At 48.2% G+C, this 21726-nt stretch overlaps 2 protein-coding genes across 3 annotated transcripts in view; one reads left to right on the plus strand and one right to left on the minus strand.

The window, feature by feature from the left end:
* Positions 1-14739, plus strand: part of AMFR (autocrine motility factor receptor) — a 30454-nt gene extending 15715 nt beyond the window's left edge. The window contains exons 7-14 of the mRNA XM_081118469.1: positions 248-381; positions 1279-1389; positions 1920-2110; positions 3855-3958; positions 7886-8020; positions 9727-9810; positions 11883-12067; positions 12890-14739. Of these exons, the coding sequence (XP_080974595.1) occupies positions 248-381; positions 1279-1389; positions 1920-2110; positions 3855-3958; positions 7886-8020; positions 9727-9810; positions 11883-12067; positions 12890-13115 (1170 nt within the window). The 3' untranslated portion in view covers positions 13116-14739. The remainder of the gene's footprint in view (positions 1-247; positions 382-1278; positions 1390-1919; positions 2111-3854; positions 3959-7885; positions 8021-9726; positions 9811-11882; positions 12068-12889) is intronic.
* Positions 14740-16826: 2087 nt separating this feature from the next.
* The window catches only part of GNAO1 (G protein subunit alpha o1), a 129362-nt gene continuing 124462 nt past the window's right edge, over positions 16827-21726 (minus strand). The window contains exons 8-9 of one of the 2 annotated variants that reach the window (XM_081118194.1): positions 19020-19235; positions 16827-18100 (exon numbers count right to left, since the gene is read on the minus strand). In XM_081118194.1, coding sequence (XP_080974320.1) covers positions 19048-19235 — 188 coding nt within the window. In that variant the 3' untranslated portion in view covers positions 16827-18100; positions 19020-19047. Of the gene's footprint in view, positions 18101-18917; positions 19236-21726 lie in introns of those variants that run through there. The other variant, XM_081118195.1, reaches the window with a different exon arrangement.

Here is a 21726-nt window from a genome sequence, read left to right on the forward strand (position 1 = left end):
TTTGAAAATAACTTTGAAAACGTACTTTAAAAAAACCATCTATAGCTTTTGTTAAGGGAAAAAAAAAAGATCTCCCTCTGCCAACCCCCCAACAAGTGCTCAGAGATCACTGTTAACATTTTGTTGTATTTACTGCTGCTTTCTATGTTCAAATACGTAACAATTAAGAGCTTCTGTTGCACACCTCACCTTCATCACTAGCAGGCTCACATTCATTTTTATTTTATTCTCTCCCCCTCTTGTGAAGTTATTTGGCAACATCTGGTTATCCATGGCCAGCTTGGTCATCTTCATGCAGCTGCGTTACCTGTTTCATGAGGTCCAGCGTCGAATCCGCCGGCACAAGAACTATTTGCATGTCGTTGGCAACATGGAAGCCAGGTGAGTAAGCACAAGGTGCCATTGCCCAAGTTGACTCATTTTAGATCTTTAAAAATAGCATCCCAGGAGAACTTGCTTTTGTAAACTGGTAACAGAATGGTGAAGAGTACAGGCTCTGGAGTCAGACTGCCTGGGTGGGAGGTCCCACTTACCTGTGATTGTGGGCAGTTTACTTAACTCTCTGTGCCTCAGTTGCCTCATCTCTAGGGGTAATAGCAGAACCTTCTTCCTGGAACTGTTGGGATGATTCAGTGGGATAATATGTGTAATAAAGTTGGAATATTCTAGTATTGGATATGTAGTATGTGCTCAGTAAATATTAGGTTCTTATTATTTTGTCATTTTTATCATTATTATTATATGGAAGCTTCCTTGGGTATCAGCCCTCTTTATTTTAAGAAGAGGGGTCTCACTTATTCTTTACTCATGCATGTTTACACACACACACACACACACACTCTCTCTCTCTCTCTCTCTCTCTCTCTCATACACTCACACATTCTTAACCTCATTGAAGGAGGCACTCACTTGCCAACCTGAAGGTAAAACAAGCCTAAAAGTGTGAAATTAATGGATATCCTTTTTGTGTCCAAGGGGACTGTTTGGCTCTCTGGGGGTCTTACCTCCTCTGATTTGCCCAGAAATGTTCCCTCAAGTTGTCACTAACAGGAGCCATTGTTAAGACAAAGTTAGTTTCTGTCTATAAATTTCTTACTTGCTTTATGATAGGCCATGAAGAGAAAACAGGTGTAATATTTTTGATGGTTGGCAGTTTTTTACTGAATTCCTTTTTACTGCATTCCTCTATAACTGTGCTGTTGGAAAGGTGCCGTCTGTCCAGTGGTGCTCGGAATACGTTTGTGGAACTGATCCCTGCTTGGTGTGCTCTGTTTACAGGTTTGCAGTTGCAACTCCAGAGGAGCTGGCTGTCAATAATGATGACTGTGCCATTTGCTGGGACTCCATGCAGGCTGCAAGGAAGCTGCCATGTGGCCATCTCTTCCACAAGTAGGAGCTTCGGGAAGGGCCTGGTGTTCTGTCTAGGGCATGCGGGTGGTTTTTGTGCTGAGCTCAAGAGGAATCCTAGCAGAGGGGTGGGGACATTACCTCAGATTGGCTGTGGTGCTCTTCAGGGTTTTGAAGAGAACGCCAAGGTTATGGCAGTGTTAGTGGGCAGCTAACGTAGCGGGAGAGAACAGGTCATTGGCATGGAGGATAATTCAGCCACCTGGGTTTTTAGGTGGTCTGACAGAGTTGGGAAGGAAGACGGTGAGCCATGTGATGAAGTGTTGAAGAAGGGTCATGACCAGGAGCTTGGTAGATGACCGTGTGCATTAAGGAATTAATGTTCACAGCTGAACATTCTAGCAGTAAGAGTGAAGTAGGGCAAAGGTGATGCTGACAGATGTTTCTCAACATTTAAATCTCACCTAGTGTTAAATAGAAAGTAAAATTGCAGCACATTTGATACATTCAGAGTACTTCTGGTGAATTCTCACAGAATATGCTAAGGATATCTTATTTGCACTTTTTGGTAGCTCCTGTCTTCGTTCCTGGCTAGAACAAGACACCTCCTGCCCAACATGCAGAATGTCTCTGAACATCACTGACAATAATCGTGTCAGGGAGGATCATCAAGGAGAGAACTTGGATGAGAATTTAGTTCCTGTCGCAGCCGCTGAAGGCAGACCTCGCTTAAACCAACACAACCACTTCTTCCACTTCGATGGTTAGTTGGTTTCAGCCTCTAAAACCGTATCCAAAGGGTGATGCTGTTTTAGTTGTAAATTGTCCTGTATAGGCCAGTTTAATGTAATATTTCAGTTTTAATTGAAACTGCTCAGAAGGTATTGATAGCACTGAGGGGCTGGTTGTTGTGTACCAGGCACTCTGCTAGATTCTGTGTGAGCACGGGGTGGGCTGGGGCAGGGAGGAGGAGGCAGCAAAAGCCTCAGCCATGCCTGCAGGGAGCACACTTGATCAGTTTAATAGTTAACTGTTGCTCCTAATTTATTGCATTGGTGTAGTACTTAAGCATAGAATATAGGGTCATTGAGTAGCCTTTCTAGTGAGTGTCAGAAGCAGAATCAGAGCTGGAACCCTGTTTCTTTACCCATAAAATGTGAACAAACTCTACCTCCTAGCAGTGAAAGGAGTTGAAATAAAAACCACACTTAAAATTCGAAGGCCTGGGGTACCATATCAGGGGCTGTGGATCATCCTTCCATAATTCATACCATTGAGCTGTTCAGTTTCATCAATTCCAATACCACTAAATTGGATGAGTTCACATTTCTTACTGTAAAACGTCTCTGTGGCTTTCTTTTAGGAGGAGGGCTATTCAGATCTCTGATTTGAGTTTACAAGGGTGGAGCATGGTGGGAGTGGGGTATATTGGTGAAATCCTGATAGGAAGGACTGAGGGAAGTAGAGTCAAGTCTCAGGAAGAGATGACGAGGGCTGCTTGACTAGCCGGGTTGGGGGTGCTGGAGGGGTTTAGAGGGGCCTGCTTTGGTGGTTATTAATTAAGGCCTCTACCAGGTAAAACTTCTGAAATATACTAGCTGATTTGGACATGGGTCCTGGCTATATAATCTATTATTTTATGAATTATTACTAAAAACTTGGTCAAAATAGAAAAGTCAACATTATTTCCCCTTAGTAAGTACATGAGGTAAGTTTCAGTTTTTCAATGGGCACATTTTGTTGGGCAAGACCTTTGAGATGGCCATTGAACTTGTTTTTATATCCCATGCCTCTGCTGCGCTTCTTGTGAAGGAAAGAAAAATTACCCTTCAGTGTGTGGCTTGATATTGAATTGTTTCACAGCCAATACTTGCTGTCATTATATTTTAGGGTCCCTTTTTCTTGGAGAAACAGCAGAAGCAGCCAACTTCTTGATGCCATTAGCCCACAAGCCTGTGTCATAAAACTCTTTGAAATGAATTTTGAATCAATCAGGACTTTAAATCAGATTATTAAGGAGAAAAGACTTATGAAACAAATTGTGAAAATGCTAAGTGAGTAGTATTTGTGTATAGTGTGAAAGAGAGGAGCAAAAACTCATCTACTGTCGCAGCTTAAGAGCCATGAAAACCTCCTTATATTTTAGGCCACTGGATTCAGGGCCATTGAAGTGTTCTGAAACCTCACTGTCTGGCTTCATATCCTAGCCACCTTAATTAGTTTGATCTTGGGCAAGTTACCTAACTTCTGCGTGACTTGGGGACCAAAAACCAAGGGAACTAGAGTCAAATCTTTAAGAACAGTAAAATGGGGATAATCCTAGATTGCGCCATGTGGGGTTTCAGTGAGGATTAAATGAGCTACTGCATGTGAAACACTCAGTACAAAAGGCCTGGCATACAGTGAGCCCTCAGTGAATACCAGTTGGTGTCGTGGAGTGGCCAGCTCCAAGGTTGATGGCAACAGGGAGAGAGGTCTTTAAACCTGTTCTCTCTTCCTTGTTTCAGGGTCCCGGATTGCAAGTTGGCTGCCGAGTTTTTCAGTTGAAGTGATGCACACCACCAACATTCTAGGCATCACGCAGGCAAGCAACTCCCAGCTTAATGCAATGGTAAGGACCGCCAGCTGCTTTGAGAAGAGTGGGGGAAGGAAAGCTGGAACATGTGTGCGGTGGGAACGACTTTGTTGGTCTTAACTTGGCTCTGCCAGGATTTTTAGGGGCATTTTACTTATTCATTGAGATCACTCAGATTCCCGTGTTTTAAATTTTAAAACTGGTTTGGAAACCAGCTTTTATTTTACTTTGTGGCAGATAATCTGACCTTTTCTGGGCACTGCTAGGTTCACTGTGTTGTGATGTAGGCCAGTCTTGGACTATCCTGATTTTAGCCAGAATTAGTGGGGGAATTACTGACTGAAGTGAGTGATGTGCCGTGTATTAAAGGTTGTACTAGGTCTACCAGATGTGTTTTTTTGACCCTCGTCCTCTCCTTCCCCAAAATAAATAAATCCATGCACACACACACACACATACACCTGTGTGTGTATGTGAATATATATCTTGAGATATTGAGGCATGCTATTGGCTTAAGGATATTGTTCAAATACTTCAAGATTCTTTGTATTTTTCTAAACTTTGTCACTTGGTGAATTATTTTATAGTGTTGGAGACACTTGTTTGACTACTGTTGAAGTTCAGTGTTCGTTGCGATAATAAATGTATGAGTATTAACATGCCAACTTCCTTAGTCTAGCAAGGGCCTCTGGCTGATGTGGGTAAGCCTGGCCAGTACTTCAGAAGGTCACTGGTCATTTGCTCATTTATTCATTAACTTTAATATATTTATTCAACAAATTCATACTGAAAGCCTGCTCCTGTGACAGGTGCTACGTGATGTAAACAGAGTGCACAGCACCTGCCATGTAAGCAAGGTGGGTGTGAGCCCTGCTCTCAAGATGTGTTCTTCTGGCTGGGGAGACTGACTGTCAACAAACAGGATCATTGCTGATGTGCTGAGTGCTTTGAAGGCAGTGAGGCAGTGATGTATAGGGGGTAAAGGCTATTAGAGGAGGCATTCCGGGAGGTTCTCTCTGAGGAGGTGATATTTAAAAAACTGAGATGTGCAGGATGAGGAGGCAGATCAGGGGTGGAAGCAATGGAAGCAGATACAGAGGCCATGAGGTGAGAAAGTTCTGGAAACAGAGGCCATTGTGGTTGGAGCCCACAAGTCGGGAACCAAGATTGTGACATAAATTGAGATTGCAGGGACTTGCAGGCTACAATCCAGTTTAAAATTTATAATTTATAATGAAAGTATTAGAAAGCCATTCAAGGCTTTCTCTCTCACCCAGGGGACTGACGGAATGATTTTGCTTCTGAGAGAAGGAATGATAGAGGGGCAAAAATGGAAGAAGCGAGACCAGGTGGGAGGCTGTTGCAGTAGTTTAGGCAAAAGAAGATGGTGGCTTGGACAGGATGTATGCAGTAAAGATGAAAGAAAGACGCAGGTTGAGGGAAGTGGGGAAATGAAAGCATCTAAGCAAATGGCAGTACCATGTCTTTTTTTTTTTTTAAAATATATCTTTATTGATTTCAGAGAGAGGAAAGGAGAGGGAGAGAGAGATATAGAAACATCAATGATGAGAAAGTCACTGATCGAGCCCGCAACCCGGGCATGTGCCCTGACTGGGAATCGAACCCTGATCGCCTGGATCCCAGGTCGACACTCAACTGCTGAGCCACGCCCGGCCGGGCAGTACCATGTCTTGAGATGGGCAAGACGAAGGGATAAACAGGATTGGGGACAGGGAGTTGCTGTCATGTCAGGCTGGGGAAGTTGGGATAGCTGTGAGACATCCGTAGAGATGTCACGTAAGCAGTTCTGGACCTCAGTAAAGAGACCAAGCTGGAGATACACATTTGGGAGTTTTAATCTATAGCTGATATTCAAAGCAGGGGACCGGATGGCTTCTCAAAGAGAAAAGGGCTCAGGGCTGAGGTCTGGCAGGGAGGGAGGAGCCATGACCATGGGTGGAGGAGGGGAAGGAAGGAAACCAGAACGTGGTGAGCCAAGCCTGTGGGAATTCTCAGAAGACGAGGTCTGAGAAGTGCATGTGGATATGGCCGTGGAGGTGGTCAGCTAGCTGGAGAAGAACAAGCATTTTCCGTGGCCTGAGGAATTGAATACAAGATTGTGGTGGATTGAAAAATGTGTGGGAGCTGAAGAAATAGGCAGTGCCTGACAGTATGTTATAAAAGGGAGCAGAGATGTGGTGCTTGCTGGGGACATGGCATCAGGGGAGCTTGTTTTGTGTGTGTGTATGTGTGTGTATTTTCAGACATTTTGAACAGGTCATTTATTCACAAGTTTCAAAACCTACAGAGGAGTATCAGGTGAAGTCACTTTTGCACTCAGCCAGGTTGTCGGCAGTGAGGGTGGCGTCGTGGTGGTCAGAGGTAGTGTGCAGCCAAATGCAGCCTCTGATGCTTCTCTCAGGCTCTGTGTGGAGACGGGTCAGGCAGTTGTGGAAGCTTGGCAGGTGGATCACATCACCTGTCTCCTTAAAAAATCAGAATTATGTTCCTGGAGTTGGTGTGTTTAGAATTCTCAGGCAGGCCCTGGTGTTCTTCCTCCAGTTCCCTGATGGATTGGAACAGCCTATTTTTAGCACAAGTAATTTACTAGAATCATGCATTTTTTATAAAGGTTCAATATTCAACTTACTGGATTTTCTGGAAGGAAAGTTTTGGTCTCATAAATGAATCTTGGATATTTTAAATTTGGGAAATGAGGGGAAGCTGTTGAGGAAGAGATGGATGTTACCTGGTTCCGGTTTTTATGGACTCTTGTTAGCTTTGCTTGGACCTAGGCAGAAGTGACCCACTCACATTCATATACACAATGAGGGGATCCCAGTACCCAGGGGATCCCAGTCCTCTGCTGTGCACCTGCCTTCCCCCACCCCAGTGACTTTAAGCAGAGCTTTGTGCAGGATTCACCCTGGTCATTTCTCTCAAGGCCTGACCCTGAGGCTCATTTCCCCTCTTTGTACTAACGGCATTTCCTTAGGAGCCACTGTCCTGATAGTAGACTTTATTGTACCCCTAAAGCAATTAGAGTTATCCTTTTCTTATTTTTTTCTTTTGATCATTGGGACTTTTCCACAAATAAAAGCTTGACCATAGCACTGTAAAATGAATATGCATAAATGGAAAACAAGACCTGGAGCCTCTTTGATGAAAGTATGGATAGTGCTGTGCCAAGACTCGTGCCTGCTCCCCCACACGCTCACACTCACCCCGGAGCCCTAAGTGGACTGAGCATTTCTAGAGTACAGTTTGAAAACTATGGCTCCAGAGCAATATTAGCAATTCACACTCTCTAATCTTTATATTCAAATTGAGTTATCATTTACATATAGTAAATTCACCCTTGTAGTATCCAGGTCTGTGAGTTCTGTCAGACTTGTGCAGTTATTAAGATAGAGAACCACCTCCGCTATCATGATAGAGAGCCGTGCAGTCCCCCTCCCCAGGTCCCACGGCGTCCCTTGTAATCGCTTTCTTTTCCCGCCCCTACCCTCTGGCAACCACTATAATTTTGCCTATTCTGAAGTGTCATGTAAGTGGAATTTTTTCAGGCTTCTTTCATGTAACTCATTTGAATTTCACCCATGTGGTATGTAGCAGCAGTTCCTTTTCAAAACTATCTTTAAGGAGAACGCATTTTTATAGCCCACTTTGAATGTGCGCTTTTTAAAACTAGCACATTGTTGTTAAGCCTCTTTCAGGGCCCAGCTGAATTTCTGTATACTTTTTATTTTGAAATTGATGTCTCAAGTTATCTGTTGGGCATCCTGGAGAAATATAAAAGAGGGAGTGTAGTTGGACAGTGAGCTGTAGAATAGAAGTGGCCCCTTACCTTTGTTTTCAATGCAGATGCCAAGTTCAGTGGCCAGAGCCTGCCATACAGCATGCCATCATTGAGTAACTGTTGAGAGTGAACATTCTGTGATCTTTATGTTTGTGTTCCTATAGGCTCATCAGATTCAGGAGATGTTTCCCCAGGTCCCATACCCGCTCGTGCTGCAGGACCTCCAGCTGACACGCTCAGTTGAAATAACCACAGACAACATTTTAGAAGGACGGATTCAAGTACCTTTTCCCACACAGGTAAACTGGGGATTTGAGCATGATAAATGGATTCTGTCTTCACAAACATTTAATCCTCTAAAGTAACTTTTTTAGTTACTTTAACAGCTAAATATTATTTATGACTTGATGAAGAGTTTCTGTAATTTCCCCAACTTTCCAAATTATGACTGAGAACAGACCCACCAAAGAGGCTTGGGTTAAGACAAGAACAAATGTACTTGGGTCATTTATTTTTATTTTTATAGATGTACACCCAAACCAGCCTACCCTTGCCAGTCCAGGAGGTCATAACATTGGAACAAGGATTGGCAACCTTTTTCTGTAAAGGGCAGATAGAACTTATTTTAGTCTTTGTGGGCCATACAGCCTCTTTGTAACATCTCACCTCTGCCCTCGTAGCACAGAAGCGGCTGTGGAGAACATGGGCATGAACACAGCTGTGTTCCAGTAAAACATGAGTTATAAAAGTAGGTGGAGGGTGAATGTGGACCGTGGACAGGAGTTTGCCGACCTGTCTCTAGGAGATAATGCCATCGGCCCCTGGTTGGCTTTGCACGTTGGCATGGTTTTCTCCTTGATATTATAGCTATGTGAGGCTTGTACTCTTGACTTTTTAAAAAACGTCAGGTTTCCTAGCCCATCATATATAACCACTTTGATGGGTACAAGAAGTATTAACATTTTAAAAGCAAGCTCTCTGGCAGGACCAGAGAAACATTTACCAAGAAATTATTCAACTTCGGTATATAAAAACATGGAAATCTATTAATGAAATCCTAAAACTTGAGAATCTTTGAAGAGGGAATGAGCTTGGATTTTGGCGTCAAGTGGGCTGGGATATTCATTGAGGCTCGAGAGTCCTTACCTATTTGAGCTTGCTGTTGGCTTTGTATTTCCCAGCAGCAGACCCTGAAATAAGGATTCACAGTCCAGTAGTTAATTTGGGAAATGTTCTAGGAAACAGAGGCCGCTGATGGGACTGCGAGATGGAGAAGAGAAGGTGGCCAGCAAAGGGTTTGCTATCGAGCAGGTTCCTGTCGAGGGTGACTAGAGCTGATCCCACTGGGGGCTTCTGGGTCCAGTTTTGAACTCATGTCTCTCTTGAGAGCTGAGGAGCTGGTGCTTATGCACCAGTTCCCATACATTGTTGGTTGAGGGCTGAAAATGAGAAGAACAGCAGCTCCTATTTCATAGACGCTAAGAAGATGAATGAAATGATCAGGTCAGGGGTTTCCCACAAAGTGTGCAGTCGATGTGACCTGCTGTTGGCACTTTGTTATTGTGTAGTTACTGTTACTGGAAGGGAAATGGAATGTGGAGCAGATGGATAACTCAAGCTTGTGCCTCAGGCTCCTGTGTCCAGTCTGTAATCTTAGTAGCATTAAAAAAAAAAAAAAAATGTTTTTATTGATTTCAGAGAGAGGAAGGGAGAGAGGGAGAGAGAGAGATAGAAACATCAATGATGAGAGAGTCACTGATTGGCTGCCCACTGGGGATTAAGCCCACAACCCCAGGCATGTGCCCTGACCAGGAATTGAACCACAATCTCCTGGTTCATAGGTTGATGCTCAACCACTGAGCCACGCTGTCTGGGCCTTAGCAGCATTTTCATTTTTTGGTGCTGGGACTCACTGGTGGGACTAGCTCCTCTGCACTCCACGTTTTTCCTGTACCTGTTTAAGTTTGGAACGGCTCTGTACTGACTGTGGTGCTGTCTCTTTCAGCGGTCAGATGGCATTAGACCTGCATTGAACAATCCCATGGAAAGGCCAAACAGTGACCTGGAGGAGGGAGAAACTTCTGCCCAGGTAAGGTCTGCATACCAGAGTGAGTGTACAGGGTTGGGGAGAGACATGTGCCTGGCAGTGATCTTCAGTCCTGCCTTTTACATTCATGAGGCACGGGGCAAGGGTGTGGAAGAGGTCCATACATCATATATGTCTCAGTATTTAAGGTTAACACACCATGCTGTGCCCAGGGTGTGGCCTGCTTTCCCCCCAGAGCCTGCAGCCCACTCCCTGGGGATTGATTGTCTCAGGACCTGGAGGGGAAAGGATTATGTTCCCCTGGGCCAGCCCTGTCACCTTGATTGAGCTTGAGTGGTAGCACCAGGAAGGCAGAGTGAAGCTCGTCCTAGGACTCAGGGTGACTGGACTCACCCAAACCCAGATGGGGGCTAACTGGGGTTCAGCCTTCTAGAGCTGAAGCCATCAAATTATTCTCCCAACACTTCACCTGTTCCACTCAGCATTTCCAGGTCCTTCCATGCATTTCACAGAAACAAAACACCCTGAGTGGGGATGGGGTTGGAGGAGTGGGGTTGTCTTGCATCTCCAGTGTTTTGGATACCTGGCTTAGCTTAGATTTGAATGCTAGGCTGGTGTAGGGCATCTGTGGGTATAGCACGAGCACGCTTGAGTCCTGCCTTGGTTTCCTAATGCTATTTTTAGAGTTTTACATGAAGACTCCTAAATTAAAAAAAAAAATTTCTAACGTAGTGATGGGAAAGTATGTATTTGACAAGGAAGCTTGCTATATAACAGTTTTGGTCATTCTTAGGAGGTAAAAAGTCCTTGGGTAAAGCAGAAACTTTAATTTAGCCCAGTCATCGCATCAGTTATGCTCATCACTTAATTCAGTCTCTCTGGCTCAACTCAGGCCTGCATTAGGCAGGCTTGGAAGCCAGCAGGAGCTTAGGGTGGGCTTCCATATCCTTCCTGCATCCCCTCCTCCACTTACCACTGTTCTTTCTAACCTCCGGTAGGCTCAGGCTCAGGAAGAGAGGGTTAAGGTGGGCCATGTGACCCCACAGTGTGTGTGTATATGTGTGTCTTGTTATCTCTGAGATCTCCCTGCCCCATCTAGCACCAGAAACCTAAACTACACTTCTTTGAACTTGAGATGGCTATTTAAGACCACCCCTACCTTCATGGGAGCCACATCCCCCTCCAAGTGGTCCTCTTGGGTAGGACCCACTCCTGCTCCCAGTCCACAGAGCAAGGCCGCAGTCAGTGGAAGTTGAACTTGCTCTCATCACAGCCTTCTTGTTAATCTGCTACAAGCTAGTTTCTCTTAGATCTCTCAGGTGTGTGTGAGTCACCATCAGTCCCTGTGTCCCCCCAACTCTAGGGAGTATGAGTCAGGTGACATTGTTCTCTGGAAGTCCCCTTACTTGCTTTGCTGAAGGCAGGGGAGGAGGTAGTGGGGGCGGATGATGGAAAAGCTCCGCACACCGGCCTGTCCTTAGCCTTTTCCACCTCAGCTCTGTCGCTGCCTGGAGGTGGCAGCCTGGGTCTGTATCTGACAGCACCAGTGTAGATGGATGGCACCTGCCTGAGCATGTAGGGGCACCTGGACCTTGTCCTGGCCTTTGAGCTTCAGCCGAAACCAAGAGAATCCCATTTTAAATCCTGTTCCACAAGGAACCACATGATCTTAAATCTGTTTATAAAGATACTTAGAATTTACCCTTTTTATCTGCTTGACTGTCTTTAGAGTCAGGTGAGGGTATAAAATTTGTGCGGTGAGCATGATAAGAACTAAATTTTAGAGCAGTTATTAGAATTGAACAGAAAATTCCCAGAATGCAAACTAGCAATTAATGATTTTACCTTTCAAGAGTGCAGTCTCGAGGTGCATGTGTGATCATTCACCTGTTCCTCTGACATCGACCGTCCATGTGAGTCAGGTTCTGTTCTCACTGGTGCACAAGTCCGATTTGCGCCTACCCTCAGGGAGCCCACCTATGCCTTCATCACGTGCACCTGGTCCCTCCCTTTGGGCCCAGGAGAATGCTCCTTTGGGACACTCTGGACAGGTGGGGCACCTGCCTGGGAGGGTGGCCTGAGCTTACAGGGCCCCTTGCTTCCTCTGTGTGCAGGCGGAGCGTGTGCCACTGGCTCTCAGCCCTCGGCTGGAGGAGGCACTGGACTTCAGTGAGGTGGAGGCGGAGCCCAGTGAGGGGGAAGACTTTGAGGCCCGGGGGAGCCGCTTCTCCAAGTCTGCCGATGAGAGACAGCGCATGTTAGTCCAGCGGAAGGACGACCTCCTGCAGCAGGCGCGGAAGTGAGTTGGTTCCTCAGCCCTTGCTGGTCTAAGTCCCAGGTCTGAGCCAGTGCCCAAAGGCCATTGTCATGTCAGGCCCACAATCAGGTCCTCTTAAACAGATGTCAACATAGAAAACCATTCTATGTCACCTAAAAATTCAGATTTCAAACCTCTCTTGAGAAACCAGAGGATCTGGTAACATTGGGCTCCACTGGTGACTTCGGGCAGCTGCTGCTGTCGCCAGTCTTCTGTGGACATCTTCAGCCACACATACATGGACAGCACTTGTGCCAGCGTGTTCTACGCTCTTTATATTAATTATTCTGATTCTCTTGACAACTCTGAGGAGCACTGTAATTATACCCATTTGACAGGCTTAAAGCTAAAGAAACTGAGGCTTAGAGAGGTTAATACTGACCGTGGGCCCAGCCTCGGAGCAGAATGCACATCTGAGCCGCCTTCCCCGTGTCGGTGCAGCTGGAGCCTGGACTGTCCCTGTGGCTGTGCCAGGCTTTTTACTGACACTCTTGGGGACAAGGCCAGCAGTGTGTTCAAGGGGGCAGGTGTGGTGCCCAACATGCACCTTCTGAGCGTGGGGACTTCGTGCTGTGTGTGTATGTGGGAAAGGGACAGCCAGAGGACAGGGAGAGCTGAACTTGACGAGCCTCCTTCCTGGTGCAGAGAACACTTGTTCCTCTGCTCAGGGCCAGGGTGTCTTTCTCATGGGGTAGTGCCGAGTGACAGCTCCATGCAGGCACCTGGAAAACGAGGGGTATGTTTCTGTATGTCTGTACAGAGCTTCCCTCATGTCTCATGCAAATCCTTTGTTTTCTGTTCAAGGCGTTTCCTGAACCGAAGTTCTGAAGATGACTCGGCCTCAGAGAGCTGCCTGGCCTCAGAGAGCTGCCTGGCCTCAGAAGGCACAACCTCCGACCCTGTGACCCGACGTCTAAGGATGCGGACGGCGGGGGCCTCAGAAGGCACAACCTCCGACCCCGTGACCCTACGTCGAAGGATGCTGGCGGCTGCCGCAGAACGGAGACTTCAGAAGCAGCAGACCTCCTAGCGCTCCCGGCCTTCCTCAGCCACCTCTGCCCGAGCAGTGCGCCCCCTGGAGAGGCCTGTTCTCATCCCGCCTGCTGTCTGAAGTGGGCTTGACTGCATTGCCGCTGTATAAAGCATGTGGTCTTACTAGTGTTTGGACAGCTGACAAATGTAATCCTTTTTTGTAATCCTTTCTATGTGACATTTCTTCTCCCCTTAGAAACACTGCACATTTTAACTCTGGGCATGATCTCTTCTGGCATCGACTGGACTTCTTGGGGATGGGGAAGATCAGGAGGGCGTGGGCAGCCAGAGTCTCTCAGGCCGGCAGCTGATTACTGCTTTATGCATAAGTCACAATGAATGCTGGTGTCTCAGCTCCAAATCTGGCAGGAAGTGTGGGGGTTGGGGGGTAGGACTCATGAAGAGCTGACATGTACAGTGGGAGCTGACTCCACACCACAGGAGAGTCTCTGCCAAATGCTGTTCTTGTCAGGAAGTGTTCAGAATGTTGCAGGGGCCGGACCCCTGGGCTCCTGGACCCCTGGGCCCGCAGGGCATCTTGGAAAAAGCGACTCTTGGTTTGATATCTGGAGTAGCCCAGGGCTAGAATGTGAGCACGTGACCCATGTGCCCCAGAACATCCAGGACTTCCTTTCTGAGTCCCAGTCAAAGCTGGTTTTATTTCCGTTTTCGCTGGTGCTCCTGCGTCTCACGAGTTTACCCTGTGTGTGTGTCCTCTCCTCTCTGCATGTCACTGCCCCCAGATGTGGGGGGTGTGTGTGGGCAGCACTGAAGGGGTTGAGCAGCAGCTTTAGCTTATGGTTTGAATTCCTTGGCCGAGTCAATACCGAAGGCTGTGGATTTGGTCCTTGGAGAAAATGGTCCTTGGAGAAAATGTGGGCTTTACAAGATGGAGAGGACTCTCTGGAGGGCTTTGCTGGAGAAATAAAAGATACCTTTTCTATCTTCTCTGGAGCCCTCATTTTCATAACTGTGTTCCTGTTGGTGTAATTAGACATGGGAAGGCAAGATGCTGCATCCACCTGCTTGGAGCAGACCCAGGTCCTGACCCTTTTCAGATTCTTCACACATTTAACTTTAAGGATTTGAAACATGCAGTGATAGGTTACATAGTTCAGTTTTATGTCCTTTCGGATTAAGTTTTTTTAAATGTTTGAAAACAGTTTTACAGTAGTCCTTTGGGGGAGAATCCAGTATTACCTAAAATTATTGGCAAAGTTAAATGTATTTTAAATGGAAAGTTTTTAGAATGTTGAAAAGTAATTGAAAAAAGTGATGAGTGAATGTTTAGGCCAAGATAATTTATTTCAGTAAATTTTTCAAAAGCCTTACCTTTGAAATGCTGTTAGTAAATTTCTGTGATTTTTTAAAAAGAAAATGTGTTTTGTTTTGCTGAGAGCATAGTTATTTGTTTTTATTGTAAAACAATAATAATAATAAAAAGCAAACCCTATTCTTAGTGTGCTGTGTGTGGCTGGAAGCTAAGGCTGGTTTTTTCAGAGGTGCCACTGTTGGATCCTTTTTTGATTTTGTGTGTACCATTTTGGCTGGAGGGTTTTTTCCATCCTTATACTCTGCAGGCTGTGCTCATTAAAAATGGCATTAAATGTTTCAGATGTGTGAAAAGAGAAAATTGTTTGAAGTCAGTTTTAGAAGGTCTTGAAACATGGAATCTAGCAATATGACAGCGGTCAGAGTGGAAACATGCCTTACATAGCTTCGATGACCAAGAAGAGAAGCCTTAAATTCACTGTTAGATTTTGCACCTGGGTGGTTAAGGGTTCTGGGCACTACCTGGCATAGATACTAAGGGCAGTGGCAGGAGGCTAGACCAGTGTCCCATTGGGCCCCTGTCTTTCCGTCTCACTGTCCTGGCGTTCTCCAGGGTCGGGGAGCCTGTTCTTGTGCTCAGCCCCGTAGGCCAGCGCAGAACAAGGAGTGGCTTGATGCTCTGGTGCACAGGGGCCACGTTGTCCTTGCCCTCTCAGCTTTCGGAAGTAGTCTGCATTACTCCCATTTTCTCATGGGCCCTGTTTCGTTGAGATCTTGGGTTTGTGCCCCCCCCACACACCAAATTTTGAGGCTTTTATGTGGAAGTTTTGTGTTGCTACAAATCCTAGGTGCCCAGGTGGCCTCTTGGACCTGATTTCCTACTTAAGTTGTGTAGAAAACATGCTGTTTTATCTTCGGCCAGCAGACATGGCCCTCTCGGTGTGACTCTCCCCTTTATGGGAGGGAAGCTGAGAACCCTGCTGAAACAGGGCCCAGCAGGCAAGAGGAGCCACAGCCTTGTGATGAATAACCTGCCTGCTCGCCCAGGAGGAGGGCCCTCCGTCTGGAAGCCTCATCTCATCTCATCACCCAGAAATGGTTCCAAACCTGAGTGCACATTAGGCTCAGCCCCCAGGCTCCTCGTTCTAATCACATTGGTCCCCCTGCATCCTTCCCCAAAACAACGCTCCCTGTCATTTTAAGGAGAATGAGGCAAAGAAAGTTCTGTTGGTCTACAAGACTCACTTGAAAGTTGGGGGAGAACCCTGCTAGAATATGGCTCATTTTTAGCGCACTTCAGCTGTGCCGTATGCCGACAGTCATGGTATCCTTCAGCCTGGTTTGCCTTCCAGACCTGTCTTGTGAAGTCCAAGTGTGACCGGGGGTGCAACCTTCCCATCAGCAGGTGGTGGTGGGCCTCCCTGGGCAGGTGGGTGGGGTGAGGGGGCTGGTGGGAAAAGCACTGGTGTGGCCTGGCTGACCAGCAGGCTCGTCCTGGCTGAAGAGGCCAAGGGGGCGCCCTGGGCAGTTGGTTCTTTATAACAGGAGAGAACTAGCTTGTTACTTCACAGTCTCTGCAGCAGTATCAACCCCTACCCCCACCTCCGCTAGGTTAAAAGACGAATTGTCAAGGGCTGTATTTCCCATTTGTTGGGGTGTGGAGAGGGTGCCGATGAACTGACCTCCAAGGCCCTCCCATCTCCCGGACCGGACAATGCAGCACTTGCCTGCTTGGCTAATAAGTGATTCATGGACATGACACAAGGACTGGTGGCCTGTGTTCCCTCCAGGCCCCAGTCTCAACTCATTTGAAGTTATTATAGCAAAAACCTGGCGACCTAGGAGAGAGGCAGTGAGACCAGCAGCCTGGAGGAGACAAGAATTGGGCTCCACATGCCAGGCTGTGCTGATCTCAATTGCCCCTGTGTGCTCAGCCTGCAGGGGGCTTCTGGGCATCCAGGTGCAGCAGTGGGGGCTTTTAAAGATGTCCAAGTGAATGGATGTGACCCCCTGGGGGCAGAGGGCCAGGCAATTTGGCCTCATTCTTGGGGCCACCCATTCTCCCACTGCGATGGAACCACTGGAAACAGGAGAAACAGGAGCCTGTATTAGCAGATTTGGGATTACCCACCCTCGCCCCTCTCCCCTTTCCAGTCCTCAATTCCACTTTTCTCTCATAAACAAACAAACCAGCAGAGGGCGAGGAACTGGGAGCCTGGAGGAAGCAGACATCGGCGGACGGAACGGCCCATTCCTGCCCTCCTTGCGCCCAGCGGGCTCCCCTTGGCGGCACCGAGGAGGGCCATGGAAGGCCCTGGGGGATTCTCTGTCCGCCCCACCCCCAGCCTCGCCCGCCAGCCTCCCAGTGTCTGCGGCCCAGTCAAGTCCCTCCTTCCCTCTCCCGTCAGAACAAAGCCCGAGGGCGGGAGACTCGGGTACAGACAAACATTCTCTTTATTGAGCTACACATGAATTTTCCATTAGAGAAGGAGACTGGCAGTGTGTAAGATATCACAGAAACCTCACCGATTGGGAATAGAAAGGCTTAGAAAGACCGTGGGCTTTTTTTTTTTTCATTTTTCCTTTTTTTTTTCCAAGTTTTTTTTTTTTCTGTATTTTTAATTTTTTGTGTTTTGTCGTTTTGCCTCTGTATCTGAAATGGCTGCGACTGGTCTTCAGCAGATGTCTTAAAAGTGAAACAGTGAAAAGGTTTGGGTTTGGATACGAGTCAAAGTAGAAATGACGCAGGACTGATCATGAAAACCGGCTCTCATGTAAACACGACATCCCCCTTTTTTTAAAATTTTTGTGTGTTTTTTTTCTTTTCCATCCTGTGATAGTTTAAAAAATGTTTTTGTTTTTTTCTTTTTATCAGCAGCACAAACATCCCCACGTGAGAAAGAACGGACACAGGTCACTGAAACAGAGGAGAGGCGGGGGGCGCACACGGGAGCATCCATCCGAGAGACCGAGAGGCGCAAAGGCCAGAGGAGCAGACCGCAGCCCCGACCCCCAAAGACTAGGAAAGCTGGTCTGTACGTGGCACACAGGGCTCGTCAGGACAGAAAGAAAAACTGAACAGTGAAAAAAGTTATCGAGGGCATATATGGGAAGGGCTTGGTGGGAAAACTGTTTTCTATGGGGCTCTTTATACATATGATCCGGATTCTTTTTGGCAGCTACGGGCCAGTGAGAGCTGTGCTTTTTCTATACAAACCTGGAGTGAGCATGTAGCTGGAGTGGTGGGGGATGTGTTGGGGGGGTGTGGGTGGCGTGGGGTGTAAAGCACAGCCCGGTCTGAGCACACTCTGGAAACCGGGTATGGACAGACTGACCTGGCACCTCCACAGGGGTGCTGTCCCCCCACCCCACCTGCCACCAGGTGAGATGGGGAGAGTGAGGGGGCAGATGTGTTTCTTTATTCAAAAAAAAAAAAAGAGAGAAAGAAATATGGATGTAATGGTGAGTTTTCCATTTCCTTTTAAGCTACAAAGCACATGAGAAATGTTCTCTTTTTTTCCTTTCAAATTCTAAATGTAGAGACTCAACTAAAACCGGATTCTACAGCATTCTACAGAAATACACAGCCATCAGTCACTCTGGGGTCGTAGGTTAGACAGGGGCTTGATACAGAAAGGCTGTGTCTTACAAAGGCCAAAAGGTCATGCTACCAGGAGATCAAGGTCAACAGCAGAGAGTCCGTGAAGCAGTCTGTAGAGAGAGAGATAAGGGGGTCCAGTCTGACCAGTTTCTTTGATTTTAAAAGCCAACCAACCAACCAACAAACCCTGGCATATTTTTCATTATGTTGGGGGAGGGAAAGAAGGGGCAGCATTGCAGGAAGATGAGAAACCCAAGGGGGGCCCAGCCCAGGCCCCTGAGGCCGCCTCCGAGGGTCAGGTCTGCAATCCAGCCCCCACCTTGGCCCCTCCTGTCCCCTTGTCCCCATCTCTCCCTTTCTCCCTATGTGCCCTGCATGGCCCCTCCCATCGCTGCTTTGACAAAGCAAACCACGTCTCCCTTTTCTGACTCTTGCCTTTTAGCATGAAGAAAGAAAGCCAGGAGACAGTGGGTTGGTCGAAGCAGTGATTCTTCTAAGTTCTTGAAATGAACAAGCACCACCCCCCCAAAGAGAAGCGTCCTCACTTTTTCCATCACTGGGGGTGAAGGGCAGGGAGATGTTTAGAGCATGGGCCATTTTGTAAAGGGTTTTGAAAGTCGAACAAGAGTGGGGTAGAACTGAGGGCCCACAGCCCCAGCGGCGGAGGCAGAGACGAGCTGGACGATGCCAGGCCTCTCTGCCTCCCCGGCCCTCAGAAATGGGTCCCAGAGAGTGAAACCACAGGGCTGGTCTCCCAGGTCAGGACTCCCATCACGGCGTGTGCGCGTGCGCGCATGAACATGCTCATGGGCTGCCCGGGAAAACCTTGATCTATGGATGGTGGTGGTCAGTTCTGTCCAAAGCTCTTTCTAGTACAAACTAAAAAGAATTTTTTAATATATATTTGTATATATATAAGGTTCTGTTATGCCTTTTTAAAGTTTATTTACCAACTTGCATTTGTCAGTGGCGTGTGTGTGTGTGTGTGTGTGTGTGTGCAAGCTTTTCTGTGAGTGCTGGAATCATTACCAAATAGGTTGCTATACAGGACAAGAGGTCAGTACAAGCCGCAGCCCCGGAGGTTGTTGGCAATGATGATGTCAGTGACGGCGTCGAATACCACCTGGATATTATTTGTGTCTGTGGCACAAGTCATGTGACAATAAATTTCTTTGTTGGGCGAGCGGTTTTTGCTTTCAAATTGTGCTTGGATGTAGGCGGCTGCATCTTCGTAGGTATTGGGGCCTGTAACAAGACAGAAGAACAGGGAGAGACCCTGGTGAGAGCTGGGGGGTAGGGAGTGAGAACCCCAAGGCGAGAGGTGGGCTGTGGCATTTTCCAGGAAGCTGGTGAGACAGGCGGGAACACATGAGGCTACAGACAGTCACTCCTCCAGAGGTGTCGTTGAATTTTACATCAAAAACCACATGCAGCTCAGCATTCTCCTGGATTCTGACTTCTCAGGGTTTCTTACTGTTTTCACACTGGATGGGCCCAGGAGCTGTGGGACAATGGCCTCAGAAGGTCCCTTTTGCTTTCTGGGTGAGCACAGCGAGGCCCTGTCTGGGCCTGCCATTCATAACACTCACCCCTGGTCTAAACCTGTCCTGCTGCTTTAATAAACCAAGGCATTGACCTCTGAGGAAGAGCCCCCGGCAGGGTGGGGACCCAGTAGTCCTGCTGTCGCAGGGCATGTTGGGTGCCCAGCTGGACATGCACTTCTTTCTGGGTGGCTTCCTCCAATGAGAAGCCACTTGGCTGGGCTAGGAGCACCCCTACATAGTCCTTGGGTGAACTGCCAGGACGTGGGGACACCGGTATCCCCTGGGTGGGAAGTTTAAGGTGCTAGCAGCGTGTGCAATACCAACTGGGCCCCACTGTTCCTTGCTGTCCCCTTGATCCTGTTGGGGCCTGGAGGGAATGTCTGTGGATGATTCAAAGACAGTTTTTTAATCAGCTGCACCCCCAAACCCACGAAGCTCTGCCCTGTGGACAACTTTCAATCACCATAAAATATAGACCAACATAGAATTGCCGAAAAGGCCATCAAAGGAAGATTCCTGATTCTCCTCAGTGCCTAGGATCTGGGAACTTGGAAACAATACAATCTGGTGCTGAGGGTTTGGGACAATTCCCTCCCCCTGTCCCACCTGCCAGGCCCCACCCTCCAGCTATGGGTGTGAGCCACACCGGGAGGCTGGGCTTGGCCCCCTGGAAGGCTTCTGCAGCCAGATAAACAAATGTAAGGGGTCTGGGGAATGGGTGAGGACATCCCTGCGATGGGGATCAGGATGAAGACCAGCTCTGCACAGCCCACAGGGCAGAACCTCCCTCTCAACCCCACTGTTGGCCAGGGGGTGGGGTGGGGCACCAGAGCAGAAGTGCACTGAGCGGTGAGTCTGTAGTGAAGCCATCAAGTTAGCGGCAGCTTGCAGAAGAGACAGGCTGCCAGAGTGGACCCCATCAAGGAGCTTCCTGTCCAGAGAGTGCCAAGACAGGGCACTGATCGAGGTGAAGGTGCCTGGGAGTGACTCTCGGGATGCCGGCTGGTGCCTTCTCAGCATCTGCAGAGTCTGCGCCCTAACAGCTGGCGCAGAGCTCACCTTGGACATCCAGCTACCAACTTCCCCCCCGCCTGTCCCCGTCAGCCTGTTTTGTGTCCCTGTAAGCCTTGGCACCCCACGGGGCTACTTCATTGGTGACCATTTGTCATCCATCGTGATGTTGTTTGAACTCAACAGTGACGTGGGGCTGGACCCCTCTGGGTGCTCTGGAGAACTCAAATATTTCCCAAATTCAGACCGACTTCCTCTGGGGCAGCCAGTGCCTCATACTGCACAGCAGTGAGACTGGCCACGTGGGCCACGTCCCAAGTCGGGCTCCAGTGGGGCTGGTTGATGGGGACAGGAAGAGCCTTAGGGTGGTGCCTGCCTGAGAGGGCCTTCTGGGCCTTCAGGCTGCTAAGACCTACCCGGTTGCCACAACTTCCTAAAGACCTGAGCTGGTCCTGCAGGGCCTTAGCTCTGCTGGGAGACATGTCAGCAGTGGCCACCTGCAAGCAGGGCCCTCCACTGCCCAGGACCTCAGGGCCTGTTCCTTGCCACCCCGCAGAGGGCACCTCGATGGGCCAGTTCCCCATCCTTGGTTCCTATCCTCTGAGTAGCACTAACAGTGATGGCCAGTGGCATGCAGACCTGGCACCGGCTCAGTTCTCTCCATTTTCCCCTGCGGCCACCCCATTCTGTAGGCACTAATGTATCTACTATGGTGCCCAGATGAGAAATGAGATCCAGGGGATTAGCTTGTCCCCTGGCTCCAGAGGCTGCTTTGGTGCCCCTGCCTGCAGCAGACTACGCTCCTGAGCGCTGTCAGACCCCAGCCTGCCACCACCCTGGCTCTGTGCATCCTGGGGTGGGCGGGAGCCTTGCTGGTTGACAAGCAGCTGAACACTACTGAGGAGAAGGGCTGTGCTCCGAACAAGCCCAAGCACCCTGCTTGACACCAAGGGTGAGCGTCTAAGCTTCCCAGTGGTGCAGAAAGGTGGAGGGGCCGGCAACCATCTCTTCTGGAATCTGGCTGGGTTTCGGGACCCGGGTAGCCCTGGGAGCCGAGCCCATGCCCTCCTCTCTCTCAGGGCCACCCAGGAGTGTGTTCCTGGCTGAGCCAACTTGAGACATATCTTCCTCTATTGCAGAGGGTCCCTAGAATCTTCCCAGTCCCCAGAGGGACAAAGGCT

Source organism: Miniopterus schreibersii (genome assembly GCF_964146895.1).
Source record: "Miniopterus schreibersii genome assembly, chromosome: 18".
Classification (NCBI taxonomy): domain Eukaryota; kingdom Metazoa; phylum Chordata; class Mammalia; order Chiroptera; family Miniopteridae; genus Miniopterus; species Miniopterus schreibersii.